The following is a 19,722-nucleotide window of genomic DNA, read 5'->3' as shown; positions in this document are numbered from 1 at the left end:
AAATGTTGACGCAAAGAAGCTACATATTTTAAAACCTGGATGTTTCACTCACATCATCAACATGACACCACAGAAGATCTATATAATCACCATAGTTTAAAAGTCTGCACCCAAATTAGTGTCAACAATTCAGTATCCAACCCAATGTCTCCCCTTCTGTTCCTAAGATATGGCACTGAATGATGGCCAGAAAAGTGTTTCTCATCAAAATGTGAAACAGTGAAGTAGACCTTTGACCTTTTGGATATAAAAAGTAATCACTTCACCATTTTATTCTATTAGACATTTGTGTGAAATGTTGCCAGAATTAATGGATTAATTCTTGGGTAATGGCCAAAACATGATTTGTGAGGTCAAAGTGACCACAGTGGACATTTGTGCTAAATTTGAGGAAACTCTCAAGGCTTCCTTGAAATATCATCTTTGCAAGAATCAGGCAGATGCAAAGCCACCTTCAACCTTTGACCCCCAAACTCTAATCAGTTTATTGTTGAGTCCAAGTGGACCTCTGTGCCGAATTTTAGGGAATTCCTGCAAGGCCTTGAGAAACAATTTCATTAGAAATGCACACAAAGATTTACACAGAGATAAACTAGGGTGTTTAATATGTGCCAGCACCTACTGCTTTTCTTCTATTAATTTTCCTCACATGTATTCCTTTTAAACACCATTGATGATGAGCATATTGTTTCTCTTGTTTACAGCAGAGAACTGCTAACTGATAACACAAGGTTTCAAGTAGAGCCTCAATAGGTTACATAATACAAGAGCACTATATTTAACATGTTTGAGCTAGGGATATTTAATCACCTGCTGAAAGACTTTAAAATTACAGTACCCCCCAAAAATGTCATTTTTCTTTTATTCTTTTTTTTTTGTATTAAATCGTGCCCTGTGTCCACTCAGAAAGATATAGAGCTGCAAAGTGGAAGGGGGTTATTTTGGGTGTCCCTGATTCCAGAAATAAAAGTCCCATTCATTTTTCCCATCATGTTACATGACTCAAAGTTGGGGCTCTTCGACAGTTTAATAATTAGTGAAAAAATATTGAGAACTGTTTTAAAAATATATGGTTCTTTTAAAAAGCCACAGTTACAAGTTGGTGTGAAAAAAACATTAAGGAAGATATTAACCACAACTAAAAAAGGGCATTTCAGCAAGAAACTGAGACTGTGACGCTAACAGCAAATGGGAGTTAAAAATGAGACTCTGTTGAGAACACTGAAATAACATAATTGCAGCTTGAATCAATTCCTAATGTGAATGTTCCAAGTATGAAACTGTTCATAAGTCTGAAGACAAAGGGTTTTGAATGTGCTCTGATTTGCACCTCTAAATGGCCTCTTCTCCATGCCAACAGCAGCTGAGGCTCATGGGCATGGCAGTGTTTAGACCTCTCCACATGGCCAAATGATGGACAAAACACGATTTTTCAGAGACAGAGGTGAAATGCTAAAAACTGTGTTAAGTAACATTCAGGAATTAAAATTAAGATTGTTTAAAGAACAAACTGAAATGGAAATGCTCTTTATTCTGTGCATCCAATCAAATCTTTGCATGAAGCAGTAATGTCAGTGTTTTATCATTGGCAGACGGTTACACTGACTAACAGCCGCACAGCAGCTGACTACACAACACAAGAGCTACAGACTTTGAGCTCATCTTTTGTTTTGTTTTGGTTTACTTAACGAGCAATCAAACTAACATCCACCAGGGAAAGTGCATTTCTAAGCTCAATTTACAGGCTAGTTAGCTAATTAGCAGCTACTTACATTGTTAGCTGATTAAAGCTTAGCTGAGCTTAAAAATGTACTTAATGTTTTCTTTGTTTATTCATTCATGCATTTAACATTTACTTTATCAGAAAAAATAATTAGACAACCATTAAAAATGATGTCAAGAGTGCAGTTTAAACAAAATAAAAAAGAAGTTAATGAACAAGAAAACAAAAACACAACATTACAGTGAGAGAACGTTTCATTTAAAAGAAGGTTGGTTTATAATCAAGGTTTTAAATTGATCTATAGGCATAATTGATAATCTTTTAATTTGTGTTGTAAACTGTTCCAAGTGAGTGCAGCAGGAAAACTAAAAACAGGTTTCCCAAATTTAGTGCTTGAAGGCAGAGCTTTAAGCATTAGCCAATCATTTGAGTGAGTTGAACAATCATTTTGGGACTACTTTGGTAAAGAAGAGATATATGAGGGCATGTTGCCATTTAGAGTTTTGATAAATAGAAACCAATGTCTACTACATCTTATTTTTAGAGATGGCCACCCAACCTTTTCATACAAGATGCTATGATGAGGAGAATAACGGTTACCAGTGATACTTGGGGCAGAGTGATTCACTAAATGCTTTTAAGAGTGGAGGCAGAGACATTTCTGTAGGGAGCATCACCTTAATCCATGACAGGCAAGAAGATGGCTTCAGAAATGCACATCCTTCTGAGCATAGAGAAATAGCTTCCTTTCTTTTGTTGACAAGAATGTCAATATAAAATTTAAAGGTAACTTTTTGATCCAGCTAGGTACCAAGATATTTATAGATCCTCTGTATACTGTGACCATTCAGAGTGGTATTATGCAAACTACTACCATGCCATTCATCACCACCGCTAACAACACTCTGTCACCCAATATTTGGCTACAGTTTTCCCGTGTGGTTTGTTTACTTTGTCTTTCTTTTTGCTGCCAGGGCTCAGACATTGAAACGAACCTCCAGAGGCTTTGCAGAAAAAGAGCATCTCATTTCCTGAAGACCTTTTTTCTTCCTTGAGGATAAAAAAAACTATTAACAAAAAACCGTCTGACATTATTTTTGAAAGTAAAAAAAGATAACTCAATGGGATTTCAGTTGGACTTCAACAGTGAACAGTTTTGTCACTAATCTAACATGCCCCATGAAGCCACGGTCCATTGTCCACACAAAGGCAGTCACTGCCTAAATGTTGAGCAAAATGACAGAACAATAAGAGTGAAATAAACAACACAGGAAAGAACCCTGTCGTTGAGCCCTGGTAAGAATGACAACACAGTTTCAATATGAAAGGGAAAATACCGACCTGAGGTTTCTGTGGTTTCATTTGCAATGCAAATACTCTCTTTTGTCCTTCATCTTTTATAGCCTACTGTACAAGCCTTTATTGACAATGTGCACTGCACATGGCTGTTGTGAGTGTGTGTATGTGTATGCAGGGGATTGTTTGCGTGTTTATCGTTCACAGTCCTGTTCTTGGCTGACAGGGACTCTGGCACCACTCTCACCCTGTCAGAATGACGGAAAGAGAACAGGTAAGAGGGAAAAACAGGGCCATTTGTTTACAGCACAGTGTCGACACTGAGACAGAGAGGGCAACAGCAAACACTCACACCACTAACCGTCTCACTCATCCACCCCTCCCTTGCTACAAAGGTCACAGAGAACACAATGACACAGTAATCATAAACACAACCCGACCAGAACAAACCAAAGACACACTATGCAGTCTCTGAAATGGCCACTCTTAGCAAACCCACTGGCGGATGACCTTCAAAATGTCAAAGACAGAAATCTAAAACTGGACCTGAAGCTGTTAAACAGAACGCTGCACAAAGCTGTGAGAGATTATGGGACCTATTTTGTGTCTTAAGAGGACAGTCAGTGGTGTGTATACATATATGTGACCGGTTCACAAGCAAGTTGATGGACTTTTAAGCGCTGCTTGTAAAAATCCTGCCTGTGTCTGAAGCCAGGGATGAGCACATCAATCCCATCATGCACAGGTCTCAGCTGTGTGATATTTGTAAAGGAGAGGAAGAAGAGCTGGGAGGCAAACAGGCACCATGAGGTATTTTTAGTGGCTGGATGTGGGGACTGGTGACGGAGGTTAGGGCTGAGATAGATCATGCCGTTAAGTCCACGTCTTCACTGAGCTGCTGCAATATAGTGGATATGGAGAAGAAGCGATGGCACTTTAAAAGCTATCAATGTTCTGCTGGTGGATCAAAACACAGAGACACACTGATAAACATGTTCAGCTGGACATAGAAACATTTGTCCTGCTTGTCAGGGATGGCTCATCACAGGTTATTCAAGAAAAAGATAGCTTGCAGCCATAACTTTCTTCCTTTCACCCTTTTTACCTGCCGATTTACGCCTCTCCCTAATAATTTTCTCACACTTAGCAGGAGCTGTTCTTCACACGTTCTCCCTGCAGTCTGCATACGTGATAAATAGTGTTCGTACAGCTCAGTGACCGTAAGAGAGGGAAGCCATGAATCTCTAATGTGTCCTGTTCATAAATTACTGCCACACCATCAACCCTGATCCAGCCTTAATACATTTGCCTCTGTCTCTCAAATGATCATTAGGGCATTTCAGTGCACTGAGCTGAAAGTGTCAAGACAAGATAAAAAGTCTTGTTAAGAAGTTCTGAATACATTTGACCAGTCAGACAGTATGCCTTTGTGTTTATCATGCTCACATGCATTTACTGTAAATGTCTATGGCTGTGTGTGTGCGAATGTGTGTGTGTGCCTCTGTGTGTGTGAGGGAAAGAAAGATGGAGCCTTTGTCACTGTCATCTGAGCCCAGAGTTACTGTGGCAGTAAAGTCACGTCCTTGTCCATTCTGCCATTTTCACTCTCAATGCTATATTGAGAAGTGTCATTACTCATTCCTGACAATGTGTTGGAGACATGGTGAGAAATGGATAATATCAAGGCCAGCATCGGCCAGTGGTGACAGGGATAGACAGCTATTCAATATGGAATAAACTCTTGGATATGCAGCCAGGTCATGCAATCAATCAGGCCTAATACACAGTTAAGCTCACTTATGTTAGTGTCAGCAGTATGTACAAAACTACATCAGACATTTAAAGACTCTCCATATAACACGTCCTTCAATGTGGTTGTTGACTACATAGCAACCCTGACGTCACTCATTGGTTTTTGCACTCCAGTTCTGGCCAGAGGTACCAGAGGTGACAATATTTGGACTGGAGGGCGGAGCTGTGAAGGAGTGAGGGGTATGTGACTCACAGACTGTGGTGAGTGATGCAGACGGCCAGTCACTCAAAGCAACCACGCCTTTAATTATCCATAACTTAAAGCCTTAATAAAAATGTTAACAGACAAATTATATTAAAATTCACCCCCCCCAGTCATAAATTGGCCACAGAGACCATAACAGTTTTTTGTATCTGGCACTAGTCGTGTATATATCTGCTGTGAAGTCGGGCATTTTTTCATGGGTGTCTGTGGGGATTGACTTGCTTTTAGAGCCAGCTTGGTGTTGACAGCACAATGTGTCACACTCTGTTAAAGTATAATCAACAAAGCATAAACACTTTTCATCTTAGTCAAGCTGAATGCAGTGAGACACTGATGACTAATGCTTATTTCAAATATTCAATTAGCTGAATTAATTAATACTGTGCCAAAGTGGTTGTTTCTGTGTGTACCATCACACCTGCAGATAGTAGTGTAGAGTGCACTGAAAATGATCCAGACACAACCGCTTCAAAACAGGCTCATTATAAAATGAAGCCATGCATAACTGTGCCTATTAGGTGTACATTTAACCTAATTGCACAAACATTGTGCACAATAAATGTTAAAATTGTCCACATTACATGGTTCAGGTGTCAGAGTATATTACAGCACTATATGCAATATCATGTTGAAAAGCAATACAGCAACTACGTAAATCCATTAGTGTTCTTATATGAGAAAAATTAACATCTGCACATTTGTAAATCCGTTAACCGCCTGGAATATTTTTGACCAGGTACCGGCCCATATCCATTCCCAAGTCGTCAAATACCATTGCTTTTGCAGTGATTTGAGTGAAAGATCGTGACAGGGCTCAACCTTAGAGGTAGGGTGAGGAGCTCGGACATCCAGATGGAGCTCGGAGTAGAGCCTCTGCCAGTTGAGGTGGTTCGGGCATCTTATCAGGATGCCTCCTGCTAGAAGTGGATGGATGGGTCGATGGACGGATGGATGGTTCTTTAAAATGCTGTGATATTGAAAGAGCAATTAACCTAAACTGACATTCCTAATTTTTAATTTGTCATATAAATTTTGACCACCATGCTTTGAATTAATCAGCCCCTATAACTATAAAGAGGCAGTTACGCTATAGGACTACAGTATTTATACTCAGTTTTCACACCACGAGTGTAATATTGTAGCAGTTTTGAGTATCCACAAACTTTTCCCATTTCTTCCTCTTGAAACCCCTTTTTAAATCAATGTCTTTATTATCCTCTGCTGACCTGAAAAAGTCATCCATGTGACAGTCCATGTTTCCCTTGACTTCCATCACATTCAGATGTTTCTCTCATCTGCAGCTGGTACAGAACCCAGAGGGGAGGCTTTTAACTAAATCTAAGAGACCTGAGCATCATTTTCATTATCTAATTTTAGCTCATCTACTTCACTTGTCACCTAATTTTAGGATTTATTCCCAAAATTTGAACAATATTACTTGTATTCTTGATCTCCTATAAGCCATATTGGAGACTAATCGATGAGCCGGGCCTGAAAACGGTGTGAAAATGATGCTTTACTTTTCGGTGAAATGATCATTGGTTGACAAAAATGGGCTTCTTGGTTACCCTTTTAAATTATGATAAAAAAAAAACAAAAAACATTAGGCATAAGGTCTTATCAAAATGTGGTTCCCTATCATTTTCATTACCAAATACAATTTTATGTGCTTAATTTTGTATTTTCTAATTTTAAGTCTTCATCTGATGTGAGACAAAGATTGTTACAATTAGCACAGCTGTTTTTGAATCACGCACATAAATAATTGGAAGGTTAAGGTTTGTGTTGTTGCTCTTGTAAGTTAATATCACATTAAGCCCTTTGGTTTCCTCTGTAAAACTCACTCCTACGCATAAAAGCTAAAAAAAATAATGTAAGTTAGGAGACATATTAAACCATTTCAGCAAAAGATGGAGGAGCTGATGTAAAAACAGACAATAGACAAAGGCAGTAAACAGAATTAACAAATGACAGCTACAGAACAAGCTAAGGAGAGATAGTGTGAGTGGGATGGAGACAGAGAGAGGAAGATTATGTGTTGTGTGGTACAATGTGAGATGTTATGCTGTGGTTGCGAGATGTCACGTCTTAGTCATCCCCAGAAAGCCTTACTGAACATTGGAAGCTTGGTTAGAGAAAATCTATTTGCCGTTGCAGGATGAGGATTTTGCTCAGGATGCAATATTACATTTCATTCAGTGCGCAAAAATGCATGAAACATAACAAAAGCTAAATAAATAGGCTTTTGGACTCAGATTATTTTGCCTCTTATCAGTTGTTACATTTGAATGGTGCCTGTCAATGCCCCCTGAAGGTAAGAAAATGTTCTGCATAGCTGTTGTTCTGCATAACGCGACCAAAATAACACGGAATAATACACACAAACAAGTCCATATCTTGGAGCATGCATTTGTTAAATTGAAACGCATTTTTCCATTAATTCATGTATTGATCGATTGCAAAAAAAATAAATAAATAAGAAAGGGGGGTGGGGGGATAAATTACTCTTTGAATTCAGAGTTTCGCGCATAATAGAAATCATTCATCAGCCATCTTTCTCCCTCTGGGCTTGTGTTACAGCAAAACTAACAGCTTGCGCAGAGGAATTAAAAAGTGATTCTCTCCACCTTCGCTCACAGCACTTATCAATTATCACAAGCCAATATCTCCTGCCACGATAACATTAGTTATGCCAATAAATTCACCATGGAATGTTTCCGCTCTGTGTTAGAGAGGAAACAAAGGGAGGTTTGGGCAAATACAGAATTTAACTTTGACAGCAGCATAACAAAGATATTTCATTACTGAAACTTAATTTCAAATAGAAATCTGCTCTGTTACAATAATTGAAAAACACAGAAGAGGCATCAAGGCAGCCTGACTACCTTGAGTACTATCTCAGATTGGAGATTTAAAGCTCAGCAGTCCCAGCGCAGCCAGTACTGTCAGCAGAGTCATTCCACAAGTCAAACCCCTGGCTTATTGAAACAAGCTTTTAAATTCGCCATGAGTTAGTTACAGATTCTTCAGAAGCTGCTGCAGCTCTGAACTTGTGTTTGATGGGCCACTTGAGACGGTGCAGTGGCATGGGGTGGGGGAGTATGGAGGAGAGACCACAGGATATGGACAGAAAAGGGGACAATAGATTTTCTCATGATACGACCAGACCTTGAGGAGCTGCAGCAGATTAACTGATAGTGAAATAATGAGAGCTTTAAACCACCTTGCCTCACTAGAGGACTCTTCTTCTCTCTCATATCATTCTATTACATTTAGGAATTCTTCCTCTTCGCCCTGTTCCTCCAACAATCTTTTTTTTCATCTTTGTTTCTCTCTTCTCCCTTTGCCTAATTTATGCATTTTGTGACTGTGTGTGCTCTGCAATTAACAATTAAGTAAATCTACTTTTGGACAGACAGAAACATTAAAGCATGTATCCACAGGAAAGATAAAACAGTTAATCAAGTTCCCCCTTTACAGTTTAATGGCATCTTAAAGCAGAAAGTTCAGAAAAGACAAAAGGGTTTAAAACTGTGGTAATAATGTGCTGTATATTCCAACTATCAGATTTTTTTGTATGTACCTGGACAATCTGGGTCTTATTTTATACTTTTGGCCATCTCTCCATGGTAATAATTACATTGAATCTTCTATGTCCCGAGATCTCAGCAGTCACTTCCATCACACTCAATAGCTGATTGAATATACAACGTTCTCTCTCTTTTTTAAAATTCTCCTGAATCATATATTGTAACAAGAACAAGACTTGGCAGCCAGGAGCTCAGCTTGGATGTACACAGTGGTGTAGTGGTAGTTGATAAGGTGAGCATACTCTTAGATAGATGGGTAGGTTACCAAGAGTAAGCGGGTATACTCACCAATACAATACAAAGGCTTTTTGGCTGATAGTTGGGTATACTGTATGCAGTTAGAAAAATAGATAGGTATACCTGTATACCTGCATAAAACCTCCACTACACCACTGGCTGCACAAAGGCACAGAAATACATTGAGCTAAATGCTAACATCAGCATGCTAACACTGGTATGCTAATATGCGCACAATGACAATGTTAACATGCCAATGCTGAGCAGTTGTTTATAGTTTATAGTATATACAAACATTAGCTAACTAGCATCCAAGCAAAGTGCAGGTCAGGATGCTGAAAATATTACTTTCGCAAGTATTTGGTCGTAAACCAAAGTAACACATTACAAATCATCCCTAGTGAAACATGAATGTGTGTACCAAATTGTATGGCATTCCAACTGATGATAATGAGTAGCCAACAGACTTTGTAAATGTCAACCTTATGGTGGCACAACATGAAATGTCTGTGGTGTCATTTACGTCATGAGGATCCATCTCCTAAGGACCATTCATGTCTGTACAAGTTTAAGTTTTTATGAAAATCTATTTAACAGTTATATATATATCAGAACCAAAGAGGTGGACCGAGCTTGAGTCATACCTCTTGCAAGGCTTAAAAATATAATGACAAGCTGAAATTACATTCCATATTTATGTTTTTTAAAAGGTGACGACCGCTAGTGGGAATAATAATTATCACAGGAGCAAATGAGGGAGGGGACCACCAGACTTTCATCCAGGAGACAGACATTTGTGTCCTATAAGCAACCAAAAGTCAATGAGTTATTTTAACAGTGTAACATCGTATGTCGGAGTAGGATACTTGATGTACATGACGTTTGTCATGTGAGATTCATCATGTTACATTACTTTAGTAAAAAGCATACTTATTTTGGGAAACCATGAGCCTTTTAAAAAAAAATTAACCAAGATGTTTTGCTGCCTGAATTTAACAAAGTAGTTTTGGTTTGACTGAGACTATTTTTCAGTGTTAATGATGTGTGAAAACTGTAATCATTAATTGTCATACACCAACTACAGTACTGTTAAAAAACAATTGCACTAATGAAATGCCATGTGAAAGTGATCCACAAAAAAAGACTCATGGAAGAGACACACACACACACACACACACACACATACACCCACACACACGCAGAAGAAAGAATATTCAGTCACATTTGCCACTAGAAACTTCATTTCCCACGCATAAATTGCCAAAAGACTAACTCACTTAAATCCTCAATGACTTGCCAAGGTAACACCCAAATACTAGCTAACCAAATAAACTACGGTGAGGCAAAAATAAATGAGGGCCACTTCATGCTGAAAGGGATGGAGACATTCATTAAGCTGTGTGCTGGAGGAAATGTAGCAGCAGGACTCTGAGCACTGCAGCAGGAAGACAGATGATCTCTGAGAGAATGAAGGGAACACCAACTGTACCTGCAGCCTCTGGAAATCTTTCCTAATCAACTTAGTGTATTTGGACTAAATAGAGGGGGAATTGAGGAATATGGAGGATATGAATGAGGGACAATGGTGTTTATTCAGGTGCACAGAGTTTTAGATGGCAGTCAATTTGCTGGCGAAAGAAACAAATTTCTGTAGATTACACAAACAAAAGGACACATTTGCAGAGAAACAAAGCTCAGTGTTGGGGTGCAGGTTTACTGTCCAAATATTCATATAATTGGCAATGGCCAGCTTAATTCCTCATGTGCCAGACTGTGGTACAAAAACATTACAGTTGTTTATGTTGCCCTCTACAAAAGTGCTTCCTTCCTCCTCCCTTCCATATGACCTCATGCATAAATAATGATTATAAACAAAAGAAATGTCTCCACATTTAGTTATTTATTAAAGTTTTAAGAAAGTATTGCTCCTGACTGACTCAGGGCATGTGTAAGGCAAATGTGAAATCCACAATGGAATGTTTTAAAAGTCTTTCATTTTCACTGGGACATTCCAAAGTGTTAAGAGCCATTTCAAGGGCTAAACATTATTAAGTGTCAGTAATCTGGATCAATAATCTAGACTATCTATCATCAAACATTAACACCATCAGCCAGCGGACAGATTTAGTGCAGTGCTCAGTTGATGCTCCCTTCTGCAACAGTGCTAGAAACTGACATATCTCTGGTGATGGCAATGATATGCCTATGGGTTTGGCAGAGCACAGCAGCAGCTGTTCTCCTGGCCTCCTCAATCAGCTTACGCATGTCCCTCTTTAGTAAATCAAACCCTTTCCTTTAACATCTTTTATGGTTCTTTTGGTGGATGTAACATCAATCACCTTTTCTGTGCTCTCCCACTACTCTGTCATCTTTTACTGAGACTGTAATGCATCCACTTGTTTTAAAATAGAGGGCTATTTTTCTTGAAATGACACAAAGTACTACCTTAATACCTACATCACTTATGCCATTTTTTTACTTTCTTCAAATGTCCATTTGGTTTAAAGATTATGGATGTGGGTGTTTCCCCAACTGCCTAATATGGCATCTTTGAGTTGGTGCAATTATGGTAATTGATGATAATTAAGGTTGCATGAGCGTGCCACACATTTATGAGTGATTAGGATTCATCAACATGTGCATGAAGACTGACAACAGATGCCTCTGAACATTTGATGAATTTGGCTTCTAATGTTTTAATATGCAATAACGATCGCTAATGTATGATGGTTTTGTGAACTACACCCAGTGCCTGACTTTATATCTCCAACAAGCTTAACCCCTATTTTGACATTTTGGAAACTTAAAGTCTTGCCAAGACTGAAAGCTCTCTTGTGCACGTAGGAATTGTGAGGCTACGTATGGGTGAATTTAGCTGGCTTTGGAATTTTTGCACCAATATAGGTCAGGTCAGGACATAGAGACTGAACGTGGGCTTATAAAACTTTGCTGAAGGCTTAAGAAGTCAGGCACATGGGCACAAATTGCTTACAGTCCTGTAATCTTATTTATCCTTCTGCCTCAACGCAGAGGTGTGGGGGTGGTGGTGTATGTGTTTGTGTGTGTGTGTGTGTGTGTGTTCCAAAGACCGGAGAGTAATCCTCATTACTGATGTGATAAACAAGAAATACAGCCCAAATGACAACTGAATTAGGACTAAGGGTAAAGGAACTAACTCAGTAATTAACAGTGGGTGAAATGGCACACAAGCTGAATACGTGTCTCATCAAAAACACTGGGTGTGTATCTTGTAGTCTAACAACTTCTAAAGAGACTAATTAATAAAACATAAGGCATGGGTCCATCTGCGTTACTTTCTGGGTTTTTGAATAAAAACACCCACTCAGCTGTTCGCAAAAAGCAGGGATGTAGTTTAGAGCAGCAACATCGAATAATAATAATGATGATAATAATAATAATAATAATAATAATAATAATAATAATAATAACTGAAAAGGTTAGTTTGGGTTTTTGAAGTGGGGTTATATGAGGTACTTACTCATAGTCAGTGTAATATATCGCCACTTTGCTGTCAGACAGCATTTTCCTTCAGGGAACTGAAGTTGTAGAGCTCTCTTCAGAGCTACCAGACTCCTTTGACAAAGACAGTTTTTTACCTGGCAGAACACCTGGCTGGTTTACCACTGCTTGGATCGGTTACTTTGCTTGTGTCATTATGTGACATATGCAGCTTTCTATGCTGCAAATCCCAGTATAGCAAAGGAATGACCTGCCCTATGATTGGCGTGTGCTTCTCGCCTTCTTTGGATTGGATTGGTAAGGTTTAGCCAAGAGTGGGATTGGATATTGTTAGGGTAAGTATGTAAGAAGAAGAGTAAGGCTGAGTAAAGCAGACCATTCCTTCGCTATTCTAGGAAAACACTGTGTTCTGGTTATGGGGTTAGATGACTTTGAAAGCTCTTCAACTCGCAATTCTCAACGAACTGGCTTAGTCACGAAGATGCGCAGGCCAGGAGACTTATTAAAGCAACGTCATCATGCAGAAACCTACATCAGGTCAAGTATTATATAGTAATATATAAACCAATTTATATTTACTACAGCATGTGCTATATTGGTAATATAGCATTCTGGCACTAAAATGATAAATGTAGCTGCACTTGCATGGCATACGCATGCACTAGTACACTAGTTACACTAGTTACTGTACAAGGTGCCACCTGCTGCTCACTCTTTAACCATTTACACACAATTACACACTGATGGAACAGCCATCAGAAGCTATTTAAGGTTCAGTGTCTTGCCCAAGGATAACTTGACATGTTGACTTGAATCGCCAACCCTAGAGGACAATCATCTCTACCTCTGAGCCACAGCCGCAAAACATGTATATTTCGGCCTAAATTTATTGTTTGGATTTAAATGCATAAGGGACACTACTGGAAAGCTACAGATTGCAACAAAAACTTTACAAAAAAAATAAGAAAATAAAAATAAATAAGTAATAGTAGTAGACAAGCGATTTAACAGGGATTTCTAGCCATAACTAATATTAGCATAATTTGCCACCAGTTAGCTGATAGAAACTATTTCTTTAACATCAGCATAACCACATTACACTCAATAACAGCTGTCGCCATTTTTTTGTCGTCTATGCACAGTACTGTAGGTTATGTTTACTTGGGCAAAGTTCTTTCATAGCCACTGACTGGTGAGGGTGCCTGTTGCGGCGCACTGCCGGAGTCCTTTCTGAAGCTACCACCTTCAGCCAGCTACCTTAGCGCAAAGATTACAAACTAGGAAAACAGCCAGTCCAGCTTTGTCGAAGGCAGGGATGGGCGATGTGGCCACAAAATACTATCAAGATGTTTAAGGGTATTTTTGCGATAATGATATTCTTGATGATTTGACACAAGAAAAAGCAATTGCAACACAATAAGTGTTGTAGTTGTATATGTCACCATAAAATTAGTTTGCCTTCAAATTTTCACTTAAAAAAAATTAACAGAAATCTCTCAGTTCTTTAGTTTAAAATGGTTTTAAGCTTAAAAAACAGTTTAAAGACAACTCAAAGTGAGATTCAGATTCTGTTTATAATATAGTAGTCTACAACAAAATTAAACCCAACAGTTGTCAAATACAAAAAACATTCTCTTCAACTTATAAATAGTACATATATATAAATGACTCAGCTGTTTTCTCCACCTGCACCGGTATGCACCGATATTTCTCCTTCACTCTCCATGCTGTAGCATGTGTCAGTCAGCGCTGACAATCAGACGCACACGCAGACATGCATTTATTTTGACACGCACACGTTTGTATCTATGTAGTTCTTTTGGTGTGCTGTAAGTGTCACTTAGCTTTACATTACAAGAGACTTAAGACAAAATTACCTGTTGAAACTGATTCCTGTGTGCACACGTTGAAAGAGACAGAGAGACAGAGAGAAACAGAGACAGAGAGACAGAGAGAGATGCTGTACTGCTGTCAGAGGAGCCGCTGACAGTGTACTCTGAGCAGTAATCACAAAAAGAGTTTGTAAGTCCCGGTCTGATCATAAAACATTCAGGATGCCCAGGCCACTAATTCCACTTTACTGAAGTTGCTCCTGGCCAGTATCAATATCTCTTCCAGCCATTTTTGTTGTTGTCATATGTAATGGTATGACACCATTATGTCAACAAGTCCAAATATTCCCATTATGATGATAATTATTTTTTTATCATATTAAAAATTCTACTAGTATTATTGTGGACTATATGATATGGCACACCCGTAGTCCTAAGGTAACAAACTCCACCTACCAGCACTTTTAAAGGTCCCTAATTAACTGTTTAATCTGTACAGAGGAACCAATGTGTAAAAATTACATGTTGTCACTCTTCCTTGGCCAGGCACAACTTCCCTTAGTTGCCTGCCATCATGAGTTTTCCAGGCACCCAGAGGAGACTCCAGAAAGTTACTTCCTCTCGCCAAGACATAGCACACCCCCCACGCAACACTATCATGTTTCATGTTAACACTTTATTTCTTTATGGATTAAGTAATTAAGTGATACGTTTTAGAGGTGCTTATTGGCAGATTTTGTAACTTGAGCCATGTTAGCTGTTTCCCTCTCCCTCCCTGTTCTCAGCCTTTTTGCTAAGCTACACATGCTGCTGCCTGTAGATTTGCAATACAGGCATGACAATGCCATCAATCTTGTCATCTAAATCTTAGCATGAAAACAAATAAGTGTATTCTGCAAAATATCAAACTAAAAAGCAGCTCGTAAAGCCTCTCGGTCACCCAGGGGCATTGTTATTTAATCACTGCCGCATTATATCTGGTTATACCACATTACGGTAACCTTTTCAATCTTTAATGAAGCATAACCTTTTCAGTTTTGATGAAGCGTAAATAAGAATTTGATAAACACACACGCACACATGCACGCACACGCACACACACACACACACACACACACACACACACACACACATAAGCATCAAATCCTACTGTACTAACCCTGAGAGTGTGAGGCGACTGATCCGGCAGTCCAGTGACTTCCACCTGTGCCGTGTCATCTGCACGTGCACTGAGCCCATGGATGAACAGGACTGGTCTGCTGTACAGAACGTCTCTCTGAGGAACCAGATTCAGATCTCCGTCCACGAGGAATCTGGGGTCTGACACTTCAAATTTCACGTCCTCATTCCCCGCACAGTCATCAAACTCAACTGAAAGAAGCACACAGAGAGGGTGGGTGTTATGCACTTCACTCGGAACAAATTACAGACAACAGAAATGTCAAGAAAAATCAGCCTTATGAAAGACAGTCACTGAGGTATACACTGCACTGTAAAGAAGAGAACTTGAGGGGTTGCCAAACAATCCACAAAAACAAGTAATTCTCAGATATAAAGATGCCCTGAAGATAAACAGATACCCCGAGGAAAGAGGAGGATGTTCTGAAAGGCTCTGTCAGCCAGACTACAATAAAACTCACTGATCTCTATTCTCACGAGCCTGCTCTAATATTTATGACCCATTGTACGCACTGTAGACTTATTAATGTGTCTGACTTGCTTTTGCATGGACTGTTGCATTTACTACAAAGAGTACAGTTGCACTCAGTTGCAAGACTGGATGAGGAGAAAGGATTTAAGGTAAAGGAGGAGGAAAATGCCACCTTTGAGTTCCGTGCATGTGACGCGTGCACATGCAAGCTTGTCTAGTCTGACTGAAGGAGATACTGCCGAGGACTCTACCGGGTTTTATCCCTTCTGATCATGTTCATCCCCTCTTTATCTCTCTCGCACACTCCCCTTGGTGTCGTGACATGATCCCCATGTCCTCCCCCACCCTCAGCCCTGACAATCCTCCCCTCCCTCATCCTTCACCTCCCCTTTACCTCAGCCTCCCATGATGCTTCCTGCTGTTGCGGATCGTGGGGGCAGAGGAAGTCTGCATGCGAGGATGGATACACATGTTGTTCATCAGTAAATTAAGTGCAACATGAATCACATAGAACTGCTCTATTAGCAGCGTAGATCTGAAATGTCAAATCTCAGACAAGTGTCAGCAGCAGACCTGGTGGCTTACATAAGTCTCCATTATTTCCTTTTCAGTTCTGTCTGAGATCAAGAATTGCCTGCAATTTTAAACACAACGTACAAGATATTCCACATGACATGTCATCATTATTAATGCAACCACATTTTATGTTACCAAACACTATGAGTTAGTTCATCGTAAAAACAAGGAAAAATTCAGATGGGAAAGATTATGTTTCTCCACTCCGCTGGAACGAGGACAGAGCTGTCAAGACAATGCCCTACATGGCTCATCAATTATGGATGTCATGCTTTCAGCTTAACATAACAGAAAAGTCTGTGGCAGCTCGTGACCAGCTGAAGGAAACCCTTTGCAGAGGATCTGGAAGTCTCTTATTCCTGCGCTCTGTTCGCATTGGGAGGCACTCCTTCTAAAGGAAGGAATGGGTTCAGAATTGAGCCCACATTTATCAAGTTTCTCAGAGCAGCTTGTGGATCAGTGGTGCCTCTGTGAAAATAAAGCACAGCTCCCATCTCCAGTGCAAAGGCTGTGCTCTTTCTCTGCTGAACCAGCTCATTAAAGTCGAAACCAACACAGCTGCCTTGATGTCGTGCTGTTAAATCCTCACTTCCTTACAAATGCAAAGTATTATGATAATTGTCATACAAATACAGTTGCAAAAACAGTAAAAAAATCCATCTGATTCAGTCTGACTTACAATTTGCTTCCAATAAAAGCAAAGGATTAATAATAGAAGATGTAAGGCAAATTTGCACTTGTAAAATTATCAATTGTGCACATTTTTTGCATCTGATTAAGGTGTCATTTCTAAAATACTGTTTTTGGGGCACAATTGTTTTGGGCTATATGGTCTTTACATTTAAAATCCTAAAGGTCACATATAGTGACAATGCATAAAGTGTATTGTGTTTGTTATCAACTCAGGGAAGCGGAAAATAAAAACTGTGAGAATACAGCTGCCATCCCTCTAGCCCTCCAAAATCCTGATTGCCTCCCGGCTTTACATGCCAGTAAGAATTAGTTTTCACATCAAAACTGGATAGCTAATTGTTGTTAAGATTCAAATGAGTTTTCTCAGCCTTGTGCGTCACTGAAAGACATGAGGGAAGTAAGAGAGCAACAACTAAAGCCAATCAGTTTGATTTTTTGCTGATGATGAACATGAAAAGACCAAAAATATAAGTATAAGTAAGTATTTTTTTGAACATCTCCTCTGTATTGTGTAATGTGTTATCTTTATGTTGAATAAATAAAATGTTCAAAAAAACAAAACAAAACATGAGTTTGTTTGGCTGTTGGTGTGCACAGATATACCAGGTGCTCTTCAGTTGCATTTCTGACAAAGTCACTGCTCAGGGTCTATGTGTTGTCCATGGAATTTTTGCATTGGATTGTTTTTTTAACAGTTAATAAATATAATTCATATAATTTTAGTATTAAGGTGAATCAATCAGCTTTCCACTCCTTTGGCAGGATTTTATAAGGTCGTTTGTGTGTGTAGGCATATGCATTTGTGTTGTGTAGGTGTGCATGTGGTACTGTCATATATCTGCATTTTAATACACAAAAAAAAATATTTAAGAAATAATAGGAAGTTACATGGCATTGCAACCATATGAAAGACACTGACTGCACATAGGGCATACATTTTATTAGTTTATTTTCAGCAGTATCTCATCTCTTCAGGAATGATGTGTTGACTTAAAAGGATAACTGTCACTGTAATTAAGCCTTAATGACTAGTTGTCTTTATGCAAATATGCTCGCGCACAGAGGGGACAGACGATGGCACACCACTTCTGTAACAAACACATAATGTTCCACTTCCGACTGCTGTAACTCTTATTAGTTATGTCTCTGAATCAAAGCAGATGCAATGTACCTGGACTTCAAATTTTTTCAGACTCTACAACCTTGTTCTCATTCTGGTGTTGACCTTTTCTTCCACCTTCCCCACCTTCTCACCTTATAGAAGCAACGGCTTTGTGTCTGACTTAAACTCATCAATCTGTACACATCTACCTTTCATGATGCCAGCACCAAGTGAGATGGATAAAGTCCATGGTAAGCACTGCCTCAATGGACTGAAGTCTGTCAAAGCACTCATTTAGTACACTTAACCTTTGTGAATGTTTAGTCTGGCTTCTTTAATCTCCCTCACTGCAGACATTTTAAAATCTTCCCTCTGGACAGAATCGTTTTCTGCCATCTGGATGATGTTAAGATGGGAATACCAGCATGAAAAATAGAGGAGGGGAGAGAAGAAGCAGGAAAAGGAAAAGGAGAAAGAGAAAATGATAGGAAAGGCAAGGGTACAATGGACACGGAGGGAGAGCTACAAAGTCAACAACCTACTCTCCTGGGACACAAAGCTCCATCTCAATATTCAACTCGCACTTCTAAGTCAAAGCATGAAAGATGTGTTCATTTCCATTCCCATTACAAGGCTCAGATTTATTTCAATAACATGGGCGCACTCTTTAGAGCCTGCAAATTGCAGCGCCAAACAGTGTCAGTGGCATTTCAAAGGCAGCCAGAGAGTGTTTGATGGTATTCTAATGTTGTCAGGTTTTGGGGGATTTCAGAGGAGAGCATGGTGAGCTGGCGGCTTTGAAGTCAGGCAACAATGACAGAACGCAACTTACCCCGCTCACCACCGGCACCACCGCGCACCCACATTCTTTCTTCAGAGTGCTGGCTCAGGGTTGAAATAGCTGCACACAACATGGATTAGGGTCGCCAAAATCCCTCACTGATGACTCAAGAGGAGAAGAAGGCTGGGTGTGTGAGCAGGGGTTTCAACTTTTTCCTTCAAGTTTGACATTCAAGTTCCTTTCAGGCCAAAAACCTCCTGTGGAGCCTGTGAATGGCAAATGTTCCACAAAGTCGGTCACTGAGGGCCGTGGCAACTTTAGGCTTGATCGTTCCATCAGCACTCTTGGCATCAAAAGCACCACTTTAAAGTTCTTATTAAAGCTTTTAGCAAGAAAATTATATTCACCACTTTTGTCAGGAGTGTACAACTGAAAACTTAGGTCAGTCACCTTACTGGATAATTGAATTTATGGAACAAACTATACCCTGTTTCACACATTTTGTGTTTTAGAAATTACACACCACTGTAAACCAGTGATGCCTCAAGCCCACTCTGCACAGAGATAGCACTATAGGTCAGCTATGAAGTCCCTTCATTACACCACATTTGCATTTTTACACAGAACCAAACAATAGCGGCATCATGCCGCTTTAGTGTGTAATTTGACGCTTTTATGACTAATCTTAAGATGTACATATTTTTAGTGGCCTTTGGTTGCACTTTTTAAATATTTTATCTTTAT

The 19,722-nt window shown here is 39.4% G+C and overlaps 1 protein-coding gene across 1 annotated transcript in view; it reads right to left on the bottom strand.

Annotated features, from left to right (window-relative positions):
* Positions 1-19,722, bottom strand: part of cdh13 (cadherin 13, H-cadherin (heart)) — a 323,390-nt gene that overhangs the window by 179,466 nt on the left and 124,202 nt on the right. Inside the window, exon 3 of the mRNA XM_042496074.1 lies at positions 15,335-15,546. Coding sequence (XP_042352008.1) covers positions 15,335-15,546 — 212 coding nt within the window. The remainder of the gene's footprint in view (positions 1-15,334; positions 15,547-19,722) is intronic.

Source organism: Plectropomus leopardus, chromosome 11 (genome assembly GCF_008729295.1).
Source record: "Plectropomus leopardus isolate mb chromosome 11, YSFRI_Pleo_2.0, whole genome shotgun sequence".
In the NCBI taxonomy this organism is placed as follows: Eukaryota; Metazoa; Chordata; class Actinopteri; order Perciformes; family Serranidae; genus Plectropomus; species Plectropomus leopardus.
Note: the sequence above shows the minus strand (reverse complement) of the source record. Positions and strands in the feature narration are given on the sequence as shown.